Source organism: Scatophagus argus, chromosome 17, assembly GCF_020382885.2.
Source record: "Scatophagus argus isolate fScaArg1 chromosome 17, fScaArg1.pri, whole genome shotgun sequence".
Taxonomy (NCBI): Eukaryota; Metazoa; Chordata; class Actinopteri; family Scatophagidae; genus Scatophagus; species Scatophagus argus.
Window position 1 is genome coordinate 14,439,070 of NC_058509.1, and position 16,228 is coordinate 14,455,297.

At 40.8% G+C, this 16,228-nt stretch overlaps 1 protein-coding gene across 17 annotated transcripts in view; it reads left to right on the forward strand.

The window, feature by feature from the left end:
- adgrb2 (adhesion G protein-coupled receptor B2) overlaps positions 1 to 16,228 on the forward strand; it is a 197,488-nt gene that overhangs the window by 149,238 nt on the left and 32,022 nt on the right. For all 17 annotated transcript variants that reach the window (XM_046416706.1, XM_046416704.1, XM_046416705.1 and 14 more), the window contains 6 exons: positions 6,027 to 6,130; positions 6,481 to 6,583; positions 7,099 to 7,249; positions 10,271 to 10,340; positions 12,025 to 12,091; positions 15,396 to 15,481. In XM_046416706.1, the coding sequence (XP_046272662.1) occupies positions 6,027 to 6,130; positions 6,481 to 6,583; positions 7,099 to 7,249; positions 10,271 to 10,340; positions 12,025 to 12,091; positions 15,396 to 15,481 (581 nt within the window). The remainder of the gene's footprint in view (positions 1 to 6,026; positions 6,131 to 6,480; positions 6,584 to 7,098; positions 7,250 to 10,270; positions 10,341 to 12,024; positions 12,092 to 15,395; positions 15,482 to 16,228) is intronic.

The window sequence follows — 16,228 nt, forward strand, 5'->3', positions numbered from 1 at the left end:
AAAAACTCAAAAGATGAGTGGTTCAAACAGCACCTGAGACCTTGAGCCGGTCGATATGGATAAGTACATGGGTTGCTTTCTGCATTTTCGTGACTCACATAAAAGCCACATACTGTATCAAAGACATGTTTTTGAGGGAACAGTATATGAAGTGATCTCTGCTTCTTCTGTAAAGGACTTCTCAAAGATTATTTTACTTGCTGTTGGCCCAATATTTCTCATGAAATGAATGTTTCTACTTGAGATGAATGGAGTATGTTTCCTTTGTTCTTTTTAGGGACTCAGTGACACCCAATCAGAACTGAAAAATCTCACAGCTGAGTCTATTATTTCAGAATCAGAATTCCTTTATTTATCCCCGAGGGGAAATTCTTTAAATTATTTGGACTATTAATGGCCAATGTCCCTGATTTGGCTGTGGTTGGGGGACAGGGATGAATGAGGCACTTCAAGATGCCATATTTTAACTCCTGATAACTTAACTGGAGATGATGTTGACAAAGAAAACAAGGTCTGCCCTAGATGAAGCAAAACTACAAGGTTATGATATGCAAATATCTTGCACTTGTCAGCTGTAATTAAAAGATGAGAGTTTCTAAAATGTATGAGGGACTCTGCATGGAATTGCATTAGAGTCTGGATCTGTTGTCGCATTAGTTGAAGGTGAGTTAGTCACAAGGGGGATGATGAGACAGTAAACAGGTGGACTGATTTAGCTGTGTTTCTCTGGCTGAAGATGCATAATACATGGGTGTAGTGAGGACAGTTACTTAGTATTTTATTTTAATTACATCTTGAGACACAAAGATACACTGTAGTTATAGCTGCTGGCTACACAACTACTGTATGTAGGCCTTCACTTTTAAGAGGATATCCTACATTTTGCTTCAACAGACAGTACAAACCTCATATAGTATGTAACAAACACCTGAGGACAGGGCCAGCACTTGATTTGATGACTTAACATTTTGAGTCACTGTGTCAGCCTTCTAGGTTGTCACACACTGACAGGAGACTTACAGTTTGACTTGGGGCTACTGACGCCAGAGCCTGTCAAGTTGAACCCTCAAGGGTCTACTGAATTGATTTAGCTGAAGCATATCTCAGGCAATATTTACCTAGTGCCATGACAGCGTAACAGGTAACTGAATAGCAGGAATGCTAGATTAGCACGATAAAGGGTTTTACATCTCTGCCGTGGCTCAGTCTGTGTGTATGCTTGTACTTGTGTGGACATAGAAATAGGGTATGACTGCTGAAGGTAAATATGTGGAATTTTGAAAATGCCATCTTCTCAAGAGTTATTCAGCATTTCACAAGGGACATAGCATTTCCACAGCCTAAGTGGGACTGTGGGATTCACTACAAGAAAGTGCCATATTTCATGAGTGATGATGGAGTGAAGATGTACATACTAGATGCAAACTGTTGTCTTATAGGGTACCTACAGTCAACGCTGACCTCCTAAGGAAATGTGTCCAAATGCTTGAAACAACCTAAAGGATGCTAACCTTATCCGTCAGGATGTTTCCTGGCCACGCAAGTCATGACCGCGTTCTCTTAAAAGCAAAAGCAGTACTGACGTGATATTGTTAGACCTACACAAAATGTGTCAACAATCATGTTGCTTTGACTTGTTCTTTGCAGCTCATTTCCTTCCAGCCCTCAAAATTTTTATCTAACATTAAAGCTGTGTTTCCTGATATTTTTTTGGCTAATCAGGGGCAGCACATACAAGATGTAAACACATCACTTATTGCATGTTAAGCTTTTATGGCAAACATTTTAGTCAAAAGTTGATATTATATACTTTAGCCAACATAGAGCACAATTAGCATTTATTTATAGTTGTGCTTCTGGCTCCAAAAACAGCTGTTTGCTGTGTCTATAAACAATATAAAGGAAGTGGTGAGTGAACCAAAACAGTGAATATAACAATACTATAGAAGAACATATTAAATTTGTCCTAAATTGGTTTGTGACCAAATACATGCAGAACTAATGACAATATAAACAACTTACAGCTTTATCTCTTAGTGATAGCATTAATGCTAGCATGCCAACATACTAAACTGAGACTATGGTCATGATTATTATACATCAGAATGTTAGTTATCACATTGTGACCATGTAAGCATGCTGACATTTGCATTTAGCTGAAAGCAATGCCATGTTATGGACTTTTTTCAGGATTTCACAAGAGACATTTTCATAGCCTATATAGGACTATTGGATGAGATGCACTACAAATAATAAATACACTACATTAACAGATATGTAATGAATACACAAAAATGCACTCAATCATGCTTGTTGTTTTCCTTACAATAGAGGATGGAATGGAAGAATTAATGGAACATGAGTAAAAGTAGGGCGGCACGGTGGTGCAGTGGTTAGCACTGTCGCCTCATAGCAAGAGGGTTCCAGGTTCGAATCCCGGTCTGGGCCCTTCTATGTGGAGTTTGCATGTTCTCCCTGTGCCTGCGTGGGTTTTCTCCGGGTACTCCGGCTTCCTCCCACAATACCAAAAACATGTGTTAGGTTAATTGGCTACTCTAAATTGCCCCTAGGTGTGAGTGTGAGAGTGTGTGGTTGTCTGTCTTTGTGTGTTGGCCCTGCGATTGGCTGGCGACCAGTCCAGGGTGTACCCCGCCTCTCCCCCGTAGTCAGCTGGGATAGGCTCCAGCTCCCCTGCGACCCTGACGGATAAGCGGTATAGAAAATGGATGGATGGATGGATGAGTAAAAGTACATATGGACATGAGTGAAAGAAAGAGACCCACTGGTGAGGAGTGAGAAAGGAGTAAAGGTAGCTCGGAAGCAGGAGGAGAATCTGAGACACAGAGAGGGAGAAAAGGGTGGGAGGTAGCAGGATAGGTAGGAGTGGAGAGGGAGGAGGAGTGTCAGTGAGAGGAGATAAGTAGGTTAAACTTCCTGAGCTGAAAATAGCTATCTTCTCCATCACATGGTAGCCAAGCTGCCCAGGGGAGCCTGGCCGTATACAGCAGAGCCTCAGCACACTCTTTCTAATCTGTAGCCTCGCTCTCTTTCTGCTTTTCTCTCTTCTCACACACATTCTGCACACACACACACACACACACACAAACATAAACACAAGCACATTTCCCCTCCAACTACAATTATTATCACTCTATCTATTTAGAGCAGGGCGTTTTGTGTGACACTGTAGCCTCCGGCCTGATGTGTTGTGTTTGTGTGGGTGTTTCCTTTTCTGTTGTTTTTTCATTTCCTAACATTCCTCCACGTTATGAAATTAGATGCTTAATCTCATCACATACACATAACCTAAGCTTACCAATTACGAAAACACTGTTAGACAAATTGACACAATGAGGAGCTGAGGGACAATTTGTGGATGTATATTGAGTAAATTACAAGTAAGAGTGTAATTTATTCCATTACTTGTGTGATAGAGGCTAATTCAAGACAACGCAAAAGAGACAGAGAGAGAAAAGGAATTTCAAATGGCTTGTGTGAGAGAGTGTGTGTGTGTATGTGCTTGTCATCCCTCATGCATCCTCCATGTTTGATCTGTCAGTCCTCAAAAACACACAAATGCCTTTTGACCTTCCTCTCTACATAATATCAAACACACTCTGTCTCTTTTGTCTCTAACCTTCCTCCTAGGCTTAGGCCCAGATGCTCGTCATATCTCCGCTTTCTCCTTCTTTGTGGGTCCCTCCTTTCCTATGAGCGAGTTTTGATTGTGTTTCACCTCTGTACTCCTCTCAGTGTGTTTGTGTGTGTGCGCCCATATTGGTATTCTAGCCTATTCCACTTTCCTCTGTAGAAATTGGCTTCCTTTGATGGGCCGAGGAAACCACTGAAAGAAGCTTTGACTCTCACTGGTTTTCTTTTCTCCCTATCAAGTTCTTCCTCCTCCTTCTCCTTCCTTTCTCTTAGCTCTCAACTCTTCCCACTCCATCTCTTCCTGAATTGCTCTCCTACTTCATTTCAGTTTGTATTCTTTATTCCTTCCCAAAGTCCTCTCTCTTGCTTTCCTCCTCCACCTTCAAATCGTCTTGAATCAAAACGCACACACACTAACACAGCTTAAACACTGACTTTCAATTACTTGGCACATCTGCCTGGATGTGCCTTTGAGTGAGAGTATGTATTTATTGGCAGTAAAAGACACCTTGTGAAGTGTGTGTGTACAGTGATGGATGAAATGAAAGGGAAGGCGAGCCACTCTAGGAGGTAAATTGAGGTAAATTGAGGTAAATTGCGTGATTGGGAACTTAAAAGCAGGCCAAACATTAAGCCCATTTGGGACACGGCGGGGTGCATGCTCTTCACACAGCTTCATTTGTCTGTTCCTCACCCTTTCATAGGCATATCTTAGGAGAGAGGCAGAGGTGTACTGTTCGTCATGACCTAAAACGCTTAATTATGCGCTATGGTCTAGTGCTTTTACCCTTGAACAAGTCATAGCATGACAGTAAACTCAAAGTAAAATTTTAAATTACAAGGTACACTTTATAGACAAAAGTATTGGTATGGGGCTGTCGGGTTAGGGCCAAGCTCCTTACTTCCAGTGAAGGGAAATCTTAATGCTTCAGCATACCAAGACGTTTTGGACAATGCTATGCTTCCAACTTTGTGGCAACAGTTTGAGGAAGGTCCTTTTCTATTCCAGCATGACTGTGTCCCAGTGCACAAAGCAAAGTCCATAAAGATGTGGTTGGATGAGTTTGGTGTGGAAGAACTTGATTGGCCCACATAGAGTCATAGAGATTGTGAGTCAGGTTGGTCCAACATCAGTGCCTGACCTCTCAAATGCTCTGCTGTATGAAAAATTCCCACAGAAACACTACAACATCTTGTGAAAAATCTTTCTAAAAGAGTGGAAGCTGGAACTGCAAAGATGTCGATGTCATTAATCCCTGTTGGTTTCATCTTCAGTTGCCTCGGTTCTTTTGTTCATATACTGCATGTAGGTGATGCTGGAAAAGTAAAAGTGGTCAAGATACTTTGAACAAACAACAACTTTCAGAATAGTGTAATTATGTGTTATTATCCAGATCCATTTAACAGACCTTTGTAATTTTAATTAAGGGTAATTACATGTAATTAGCAGACTATAATTGAAAGGGGCTGCCTGAGGGATTACAATGAAGGAGATGTAAGAGTTAATAGATAATGTGAGTGCAAAGCAGGAAATGTGCCAACAGTTACTTTGATCTACACAGGCACGCACTCTAAGAGGATCGGGTGATCTGTCTGTCTATCTGTGACTGTTTGCAGGTTGTGTGTGTTGTTCAGAAAGACATTGTTGTCATTGAATACTGTAGTGTAACAGGATTAACTTTCTTTGGATCGCTAAATGAAACAGTGGAATTACTTATACTTTGCAGCCATGTTGATGCATTTTTGCACAAGAGGAGTGTTAGAGATCTATAATACTTTCTGTAAGCCAGGAATAACTCTTAATTGCACTGCACTTACTGTATAAATTTACTTTAACCTTTGCAAACACAACGCTTGTCGAAACCAAGTCTTGTATTGTTGGGTCACACAGCCAATCACAATAGCACACTGACACATTTATATGTACACCAAATGGCTTTATGGCTTTATTTACTGTAAATGGCAAACTATAGCATAAAACATGTTAGTATTAAACATGCCATTTAGGTGTAATCTTGTTTTTACATGGACAGCAAGAACGAATGAATGAATTTTGACTTATTTGAATTTTCCGTGCATATTTTCAATTAAGAAGTGCAGAATAACTGTCCATGATGGTCGGATATCTGGAATGGTGTTGCTGTAAGGCAGCAAACCCTATAGTTAGTGTTTAAATGCATGCATTGTCATTGCAAAGCCAAGCAGTGTCTCATCCATCTGAAGCACAGGATTGCAAAGCCGATGTATTTTTTCCTCTTCTTCTTAAAAAATAAGACCTCATGTGTCCACCTGTGGGATAATACCTTGCAGTAATTATTGACTATACATCTCCCCTTTCACTCCCTCCCCTTTCCTTTCTTTTCACCCTCTTTCAGGATATGGGTCCTGCCAGCTTGCCCTCTGTGCCCCTCATGGTGGGCTGTGGGGTCTCCTGCACCGCTCTGCTCATCCTGCTGCTAATCTACGCTGCCTTTTGGAGGTACACGAGCAGTCACATTCTTGACAGTGTCTTCCCTATACCTGAGCTTACACATACCCTGTGCAGACAGTTACTGTGGTGATTTTTGTCTGCATTTGGGCTCCCACCAGTACACGAAATGCATTTGTATCTGTGTCCTCTGCTGTGCCAAAACTACAATGAGGCCTAATAAGGAACAAATGGTTCAGCTACAGCAGGGGGTGGTGATTAGATTTTGGTAACACACATGACAGATGGCAAAATCAAACTAATGACTCTGCAGTGTCCAAAAAGATGCTTTTCTGTCCATCAGTCTGTCAATAATACTTGTATCACACGTCTGTCACACTCTCTCGTCCTCTGCTCTGTAGGTATATTCGTTCGGAGAGATCCATCATCTTAGTGAATTTTTGCCTCTCCATCTTGGCCTCCAATTTATTGATTTTGGTGGGACAATCTCAAACGCTCAGCAAGGTAAGGTGCTGTACAAAGACTGACACTTAGAGAGAATTCAATTTCCACAGTAAACCTTATCAATACATTTATGATTCCAGTAATAGTGCTCTTCGCCAAGCCTTTTATAATGCCTGGAAACAAACAAATCTCTAAAACAAAAAAAAAAAAATCAGGGCTCAGCAGTAGACAAGGATAATACAGTGGAGTTTTAGAAGTGGCAGGCACACATTTTTGGCACACAGCACTCTGTTTTCTGACTAAGCAAGACTTCACTGCGTGCAGGTCAGTATTGATCATACTATGGAACACGGCAGAGCCGGGTTGAGCTCTTACTGTTCGAAACATTATGTGCCTTGTCATACCCCTTTCACTTTTCCCCCTTTATTTTGCAGAGGTTTCATTTTCCTCTGCTGACTGGTCCTGCTACATGATTCATTATAACACCTATCAAACCTATCGTTTTTACTTTTTTTGTTTAGCATTTCCAGCGGTCTTAATCTTTCTCTATCTCCCTGACTTTCTTTCTTTTGTAGGGCCTCTGCACTGTGACTGCTGCCTTCTTGCATTTCTTCTTCTTGGCGTCCTTCTGCTGGGTGCTGACTGAGGCATGGCAGTCCTACCTGGCCGTCATTGGCAAAATGAGGTCACGACTTATTCGCAAGCGGTTTCTGTGCCTCGGCTGGGGTGAGCTCATGCAATATCACTCGTGTGTCTGTGTGAAATACGTTACATGGGCAAAAGTATTTGGAAACACCTCTTTATTATTGAATTCAGGTGTTGTATGGAGCTGTTTTTCAGTGGTTGGGCTTGGCCTCTTCCTTCCAGTGAAGGGAAATTTTAATGCTTCAACATAACAAGACATTTTGAACGATGCTATGCATCCAACTCTATGGTCTCGAATGAACCTCAAGCATCCTAATGATGAACCAGAATGGAGACACCAGCCAGGCCCCCCGTCCCATGCCGGTGCCTAACCCCGCCTAAGCCTAAACGGTCTCCTGGATGAATGGGCAAAAACCTTCACAGAAACACTCCAAAATCCCATAGAAAGCCTTCTCAGAAGAGCGAAAGCTGCCACAGCCACAAATGGGGAACCAACTCCAGGCCATTGCTCATGCACTTAGAATGCAGTGTCACCAAAATTCTCATTTGTGTAATTGTCAGGTGTCCCAGTACTTTTGTCTATATAGTGTATTTGGTTCTGGTTTTGTGACGTTGAGACTAATTGCAAGGCTAGTTGCTATAGCTGGCTAGCATACTGCTGACACTCAAGGCCATAATGGTTTTAGTCATTGCTCACTTATTATTATTACAAGAACCTGTGATCTGCTTCAGAGCACAAGTTGTAGTCACTTTCTTGCTCACTACAGCTCTATCTGGATTTGACTGAGAAGCTAAAATGCGTGATTGCATTAACTCAGAAATATACCTTTAGTGAAGATCTAGGAGAAGACTGAGACGCCTGACAGCCTGCATTACTCCTGTACTCATTCCTGTCAAGATAAACACAAACAATAGCTAGCTGAATGAAACTTAAGCATTACATTCACTGCACCAAAGATGGTAGCTTACCTTTTAGCATTGCCATGCTAATCTGCATGCTATTAAGATTGTCTTGTTTTGACATAAATAAAAAAGTTATTTTTGTTATAGTTTCCAGTTACAAAATTTACATCACATGACATGTAAATTCCTGTGAATGCACAATGCATATGAGCGTGCTGAGTGCATGCACACAATGACTTTATCAATTTTGTGTGGCAACAACCTTCATTATCATCAAACATCTACCGTTAAGTACTTTGTAGGGTATACTGCTGATGTTTTTCCCAGAGATTACATGTTAGTTCAACTTCTGTGCCAGTACATTGTGTGTTAATGGCTTTCTGTAGTTATTGCATTTTGAAAGAGACCATTCAGTATCATGGTGGCATTCACTATAACACTTAGCTGCTGGAAATATTAACTATCCTTCTGTGCCAGGGGATTTTCAGCAGAGCAAATGAATGCGCATGAATCATGAATTGGATGTTGATTGAACCACTGTTGTGTGATATGAATTGGTGATGGAGAGCAGCAAGACGGACATGTTTTCACATGAAAATGTAACAGATTGTTATGTTGTAGTGTTGAAATTGCTGGCTGCATTATTCTTAATAACCTAATCATCATTTGCCCTTCTCTCATTTATATCCCATTTTCCTTTGCTATATGCATTTTTATGCTGCCACAAGGTCTCAAAAGACATTCATTGTAGATTTCAATGTGATCTTAAATCATTTTTACATGCATAAACACTTGCAGAGTGTGTCACAGTATACATTCAAAGTAAAGGTTATCTCACTCCTTTGTGCCCTTCCAGTACACATTACCTCTGTTGCATTCACCCTCCATGTACTACAACCTGGTACAACAGCCACTAGGGACATTCGCGGATAATCAGAACATATGATAACATCTGCATAAAACTGGCAAGGTGCTTTGAGATAGCACAAGAAATTGCAACCACCACCCCCGTCGCCACACACAGACGCACAGACACACTCACCATCTGTTCATTTCACTTGATATTGATCCCACCAGTCTAATCTGCCAAGTCACTGATGCCCTTACCTGATACAGAGAAGAGAGAATGTATAGATTGTTGTACAGCCACAGATAGAGTGAGATACAGACACAGAATGTGTGTGTATGTGCGTGCACCGAAAACTATAGGATTATCTGATACACTTCCAAATGCACATGAAATGCATGAAATAGCTGAGCAGAGTAGAGGGGATCAAACAGCTTATCCTCCTCGTGTCCATTCTCAATTTTCTCCCCAAATTTTGTGATTGAAATCAGTTGCCATGGAAACAGTAGATTTAGGGTGTGACTGGATCTGTGTTAGATCAGCAGCCAGTAGTGTGTAGGTGTGTATCTACCCTATGATGTTTTGGTCAATACTAGATTAATGTTGTTGTTGTCTAATTGAAACTTTACGCGTGGTGGTTAGTGGATCGGCCTGGCTTCCCACCATCTTATTTGTTAATGGTAATGTGACTTTTTTAAATTGCTTTTCATTTGCAGCCATAATCACAGCTTTGTTAATTACATGAATATCTCAGAGCCAAGCTCATTATGGGCAAAGCATATTTCCTTCTTTTTCTGGCACGCGCTCCATGACACTCGGTCTCACTCTTTTTCCCTCTCGCTTGTACACACATACACACACACGCAGACACACACAAATTGCTCAATTTAGCTAATTAACGCACAATTTATTGACCACTCCAAGCTATACCTCAGGTTTCTTTAGTAGTCTCACGTGCTCAGAGTGTTAGTCACACATACACCCCCATGCAGGAATGCTGCATGGGTTGGTCACAAATGGTTAATGTTCTAACATGCACAAGATCTAAGTGGAACACGAATGTCCTTAAATCCTAAATCAGAACTTCCATCCCTGCAACAAACTGGGACTTAAGCCCAGTTTCAATACCTGCAGCTAGACCTTTGTGTCAGCGAGAACACTTCAGTCAGTTTCAGTCCAATACACATGTTACCTGTGATTGCATGGCTGCTTAGCATTTAAATGGGAAGAGCCATATGGAGTTGCACACTCTGGAAAATCCTACATGGCCGACATCCTTCCTCGTCTCCATTAAGGCTTCCTTTTATCTCTTGTCTCACCCTTTTGATCTTCCTCTTTGTGTTTGTCTGCAGGTCTTCCAGCCCTAGTTGTAGCAGTGTCAGTGGGTTTCACCAGAGCAAGAGGTTACGGCACAGCCAGCTAGTGAGTACCGCTTCCCGCGCCCTCCCCGTTCCTCATGCCAATCATGTCTTCATTTCGGCATCTTGAGTTTTTCCTCTGATTTGTGTTTGGGTGGACTGGCGGCACTGCACCATCCGTTGCATTTGCTTCTTATTATTCAAAGCATACCCAGGTTTTCTCTTTACCGTTTGAAATAGTCTACTTTCCCTTTTTCCCTGAAGGTTTCAAGCTATGGTCTGTTCCATAAAAGTGTATTTTTATGCAGTTTTATAACTTAGAAGAAGTAGTCATTGATTGATTCAGTGGAGGCTGCGCTATAAACAGCTCCGCATATAAACTCTGAATGTGTTCATCACATTATTGGTATCAACAAAACAGCCAGTTTTTCCCACAACCACCTACCCATACAGTTTCTATAACTGCTTATTCCTATTCTGCGTCACAGAAGGACTGAAGCATGTCCCCAGTATGCATGTGAAATGCAGAGCACACCTTGGCAGAAGAAGCATTCAGATCCTTTGCTTAAGTTGGCTTTATGAAAACTTGCATTATAAGTAAATGCTCTGCATTCAAAACCATACCTGAGTAAAAGTATTTAAATATTATCAGAATTAAGTATGAAAAATAAAAGTATTCACTGTGCAGTAAAATGTACCCTCTCTGTGTTTTACTGTGAGACATGATGTTCTTGGATTAAGTAGAGCAAGGAGTGAACAATAATATAGTTTAAAATGGAAACACTTTAGTAAAGGACATTCTTGAAGACAATCTTGAATTTGTACTTCAGTACCCCCATGTTCTTTGTTATATTCCATTATGCATCTGAGTTGCTCATTTAATGGTCACAAGCTTTTCATTATTCTATTAATAACACATAAAAGCCTCTGAAAACTTGATTTTAAATCTGAATTACTTCTCTGTAACTTTAAATATTCACGACCAAATGAACAGCAATGAAAATCTCTGAAATCTCTGAAATAACCATAAATATTCTAACATAAGCAGGATTGACAAGGTGACAAGATTATCCACTTTCCACGTTCTCTAAATGGCCTTTCAGGAGCCACGCATCATGTGAAATGTTTGTTTGCGCTGGAGCAGAACATTTTAACACCACTATTGATAATTACTGTTGGGCTTTTTTATTCAGTCAATGGTGTAATTGACTTAGTGAAAACACATCTTAAAATATATTTGCAAATTGGTTTTCTCTTATTTTACTCATCATCTCATTAATAACAGGGCTGTATGCGAGCTTTTTGGCTGTGTGCTTTTAATCTTCCTTTTTATTGAGCTGCAATTACGACAACAGAATGGTTTTGAGTGTGCTCTGATGACATCACTGGAGGACACATTTAAACTCATTAAGTCTCAATGGCTTTTACACCAAATGAAATTTCATAAGACCATTTACAGTTTAAGAATGCGTTGCAGGTGATACACAGAATAAATTTACCCAACACTGGGGGCAATATTTACAGAAACAGGTACTTACAAACCCACAGAAATCACTACTTTGTCCCTCACTCAGGAAATGTAACTAAATGTTGATCCTTAATTGGTTGTGTACTTGTTGTGGTTAAGTACTTGGCACTCACAGCGAGTGAGACTTGAATGCGGTGCAGTGATATTTCATACACCAGTAGTTCTGTGATTTTGCTGTGTTTTGTCCTTAAAACACTTGTCTGTTTTTCCTTTTCTCCAGTTGCTGGTTGTCCTTGGAGGGCGGTCTGCTTTATGCCTTTGTTGGTCCCGCTGCTGTCATTGTATTGGTGAGTCTGTCCAACACACACACTCTCTCTCTTTCTCTCTCTCTCTCTCTCTCTCTCTCTCTCTCTCTCTCTCTGTCTCTCTGTCTGTCTCTCTGTCGATGCAATTTCCCTCCATCCCTCACTGGTCACATCCACAAATATGTTGCAAAGTTAGCCTCCGAGCGAAGGGCTTTACAGCAGCTGCAGCTGACCTTTGAGGATTTTCCTCTTCCCTTCGTTTGAGCATACAAACGACAGAATCATGAGAAGAGTACTTTGATCCTTGATTTTCAAATGTCAGCACAGAAAAACACAAATATATACCAGCAGACACAAGCTTTCCGGCAACGTATTACATGCCTGGACTGAATATCAGCCTGGCAGCAAAGTATCTCACTCTTATGTGTACTTTCAAAGTATGAGTCACTGTATTTTTTTAATAACTTCTTTTTGTATCCAACACTGTGCACCATTATCATCATAATGTGTGCTTTATTTGGGTTGGCATATTAGTATAAAAAGACATTATTATGTGCAAGTATATATATATATACTTTTTTACTGTCCTGCAGCAATATTGAGTGCACTGATTGCATCTCCGTGGTGTTTTAATCATCTGTTGTTGTGAGCTGCTATATGTGGCTGTTTTTAGGATTAGCTAATTTCCCCTAAATGAATCCCTGGGTGGATATTTCCACCACTAAGCTTAATAAGTCTGGATGGGGAACTAAACTTTAGCTTGGTAATTGCTGCTTCTGCTGTTGTTGTTGTTGCTCACTTGGATATATCTTGCATATTTATTGTATAGTACATGTCAGGAAGCAAGTATGGAATCAGACAGCTTCACAGGTGTAAAGAGTGACTCATGTCGAGTCCTGGCTAGAGAGTGGCACTTTGACAGTTTGCTCAAACTGCAGTTTTGGATGCAAGGGTATGCAGGATTGTGTTATTTTGAATATTCGTGATTGTGATAATGTGGTATCTTCCAATACTGCTTTTATTTAAAGGTTACATAGTCAGAAAACAGTCAGGTTGGTGCTTTATCTTCATAAATGTATAATAGAAGAATTCACACGTTATAATAAGGGAAAGGTTAGGCATTTTGTGCATCTATGCATAAGAGCTCAAAGGTCACAGCTATCGTATAAAATCAAAGGACAGTTATCCTCACAGGATGTGTGTCGTTGCCTGCATGGTGTTTCTTGGTCTATTTCCAAACTTTCTACCTCCACAACGACAATTTACACGCCACACCCCAGCTGCTGCCTAATGCCCCCACCCCCCACGTGTTGTTGCCGGGGCCCCACTCTAACAAACAGCTGTAATGAGAGTAGAACACCAGGCAGAGAAACACAGACCTTCCCACAGGACTCTTCTCTAATTAATGAATCTGGCCTTGGGCAAATAGCAGAGCTGGATGATGCTGACTCACAGTGCTGGGGCCAGGCATGACTCGCATCACAATAGTGCTCTCACAATTTGGCACATCCAAGGTATTTGTCAGCAACGCACACATGAGTGGGAAGAAGATCAGAAAGAGACGGAACATTTTTAGCAAACTTGCAAAAGCTTCTAGATGCACGGTAGATGGAGCAAAGAAATCCGGCTCTTGCAAAAGCTGTGAAGACCGGAAATTCAACTGACCACATGAAAGTCAGACTCTCTCTGCAACTATTGCTTATACCTTCTCAGCTCTTAGGATTTTCAACAGCCATATATTGAATCTGCTGCTCTTGGTGACAGAGGAAGGAATCCTTGCAGACATTCAGTTTGGACCCTTGATAAGAACAGGAATGCTTTGCATACACAATGTAGATATGTAAATAAAGCATGAATGTCACTTGTTGCTCATACACTTCACTGCTGACATCACAAAGAACACAAGCAGATAAATATCCAAGCGGAAGCTCTATGGAGAAAGACATAGAAGGTGGAAGAAAGAGTACTGATGAATGCTGGGAATCAGGATTAGAGAGAACATGTGAATGAAACGCTCCCATAAGGGCAGGATTTCTAATTGAAAGAGGTCTACATGTGGCAAGACTTGGCTCAGATCTGTGTGTGCCTGTGTGTAACAGAATCTTTATCACTGGGTCACTGCGGCCAGATGTGTGGCAGACTTAGCTTTAGACTCTTTATTAGTAACAGAAAGCAGGCAAATGTGTAATTTACCCAGACAAAGGGGTGTGCTGTGTAAGAGCTCTTAACGAATCAGAAGTGCCATGAGGATTCTGTGGAGAAAACCAATCCCCCAAAATAAAAACATGAGACATAAGTTAAATCAACAGTATGAAAAGCTGTGAATGTGCCAGTCATTGTAGGGCATCTAATGTTGAGCTGAGTTTACAACAGCTAATACAACTAATAGTCCTGCCTCAGGACTGTCATACTATTATCTCATAGTACATTGCTGAGTTTTTGAGCGTGAAGCAAGATGTTTATGAGGAGGCCCCTTTTTTTGTATCATGCAAAGACACACCAGATGTAAACTTATGGCAGTAACATGCAATAGAGAACAACAATGTGGCAGCAAAAGCAGCAGAGGAAGATGACTCTTGGCCAGTGGAAATTGATGGACATCCAAAATATTTAAAAAAAAATGTGCATGTTTGATGAGGAAACAAAATCAGTATGTTTATTTGTTTGACCCCAAGAATATATACAATGGGATCAGATGAAAATATAAATAGAGCTTTTGTTTGTTTACAAGTAAATCTTGCAGAGTGTCTTTAAAGTTGGTCACCAGGGGCCAGACGCTGTATTGCAACCATCAATTCTCATTGAATCTGAGGAGGAAAAATATTTCTAGATCATAAAATTGCTGAATGTTTGACCAAAGTCGCATGTGTATCAGATGTCCAACACAGACCTGATTTATACCTCGTGCTGTTATAATGTGGTGTAATGTTAAATGTCCCTCTGTTGTCTCAGCAGCAGCACCAGGCTAAATCACGAATATGTATATACATTTGGGATGCTGGGGTGTGAAGTGCTGTGGAATTATGTCCCACTGTCTCTTCAGACATCAGTTTCTTATCATGACAAACATTTTCAAAACTAGTAATAGCTGTGTGCTAGGAAATCTGTGTCTAGTGAGTGTGAAATGTGTTTGAGATGATCTGAAAGCGCTGCTTGCAAGTCAGCCTGAGAGCCCTAAAAGCAAAAATGGTGTCGCTTTCAGTCTTGGGTTTCTGGGACAATTAAAAAGTCATCTTCAATCAACTGAAACATTAAGAAACTGCTATACAGTGCATGATTTGAATCCCTGCTGGCAACCAATCTATTGCAGCGACACTGATCAAACTCTCCTCTCTGTCTCTCTCAGGTGAATATGCTCATCGGAATTGTGGTGTTTAACAAGCTCATGTCTCGAGACGGCATCTCAGACAAGTCTAAAAAGCAGCGAGCGGGGTAAGTTAACTTAATACACCCTCTGCACCTCCTACGCAAGCAATTCCACACAAAAGAAATTACGGAACAGCTCCCACAAAACACGCACCGTTTACTCATCCATCCACTCAGTTCTTGGTGGGAACTGACTACAGATTTGCTGCATTAGATAATTTTTACCCTCTGTCAGACACCAACTCAAGGAGACAACATTTTTTTTGTGCCAACTAACTCAAAATGTTTTCAAGGGTCTCTGAACACACACCCACTTGTACACCTGTGCCTCCAGTAAAAATACTAAGAAAAAAAAAATACAATACAATTCTGGCAGCAAAATGACATCTGTGGTGGTGCTCTGTGAAACGGATCAGCTTTTCACTTTTGCCTCCACGAATATAAAGTTTCCATCTAGTTTCCTCAGTTTTCAGTGACATAGATGAATACGGTGGATGTGGCAATCAGTGGCAGATGGAAACCTAATTACATACTGTAAACACCAGGATTATGTGGATGAAATCTTTTGTACTATTCAATCCTGTTAGATTTTTTTTTCATTATCCCCCAGACAAACATGTACACATGATAAATGCATACATATCAGACATGCATGTATGCATATGCATCCACTGACATCTCTAAAAGCAACTGGCAGTTGTTCATCATCCTTATTAATCCTGTGAATGGAATACAAATCCATGTTTTCGCTTCCATAACCATTGATTTATTTGTTTTCTCTCCCTTTTTTTCTTACACTCTTTTCTCTCTCTC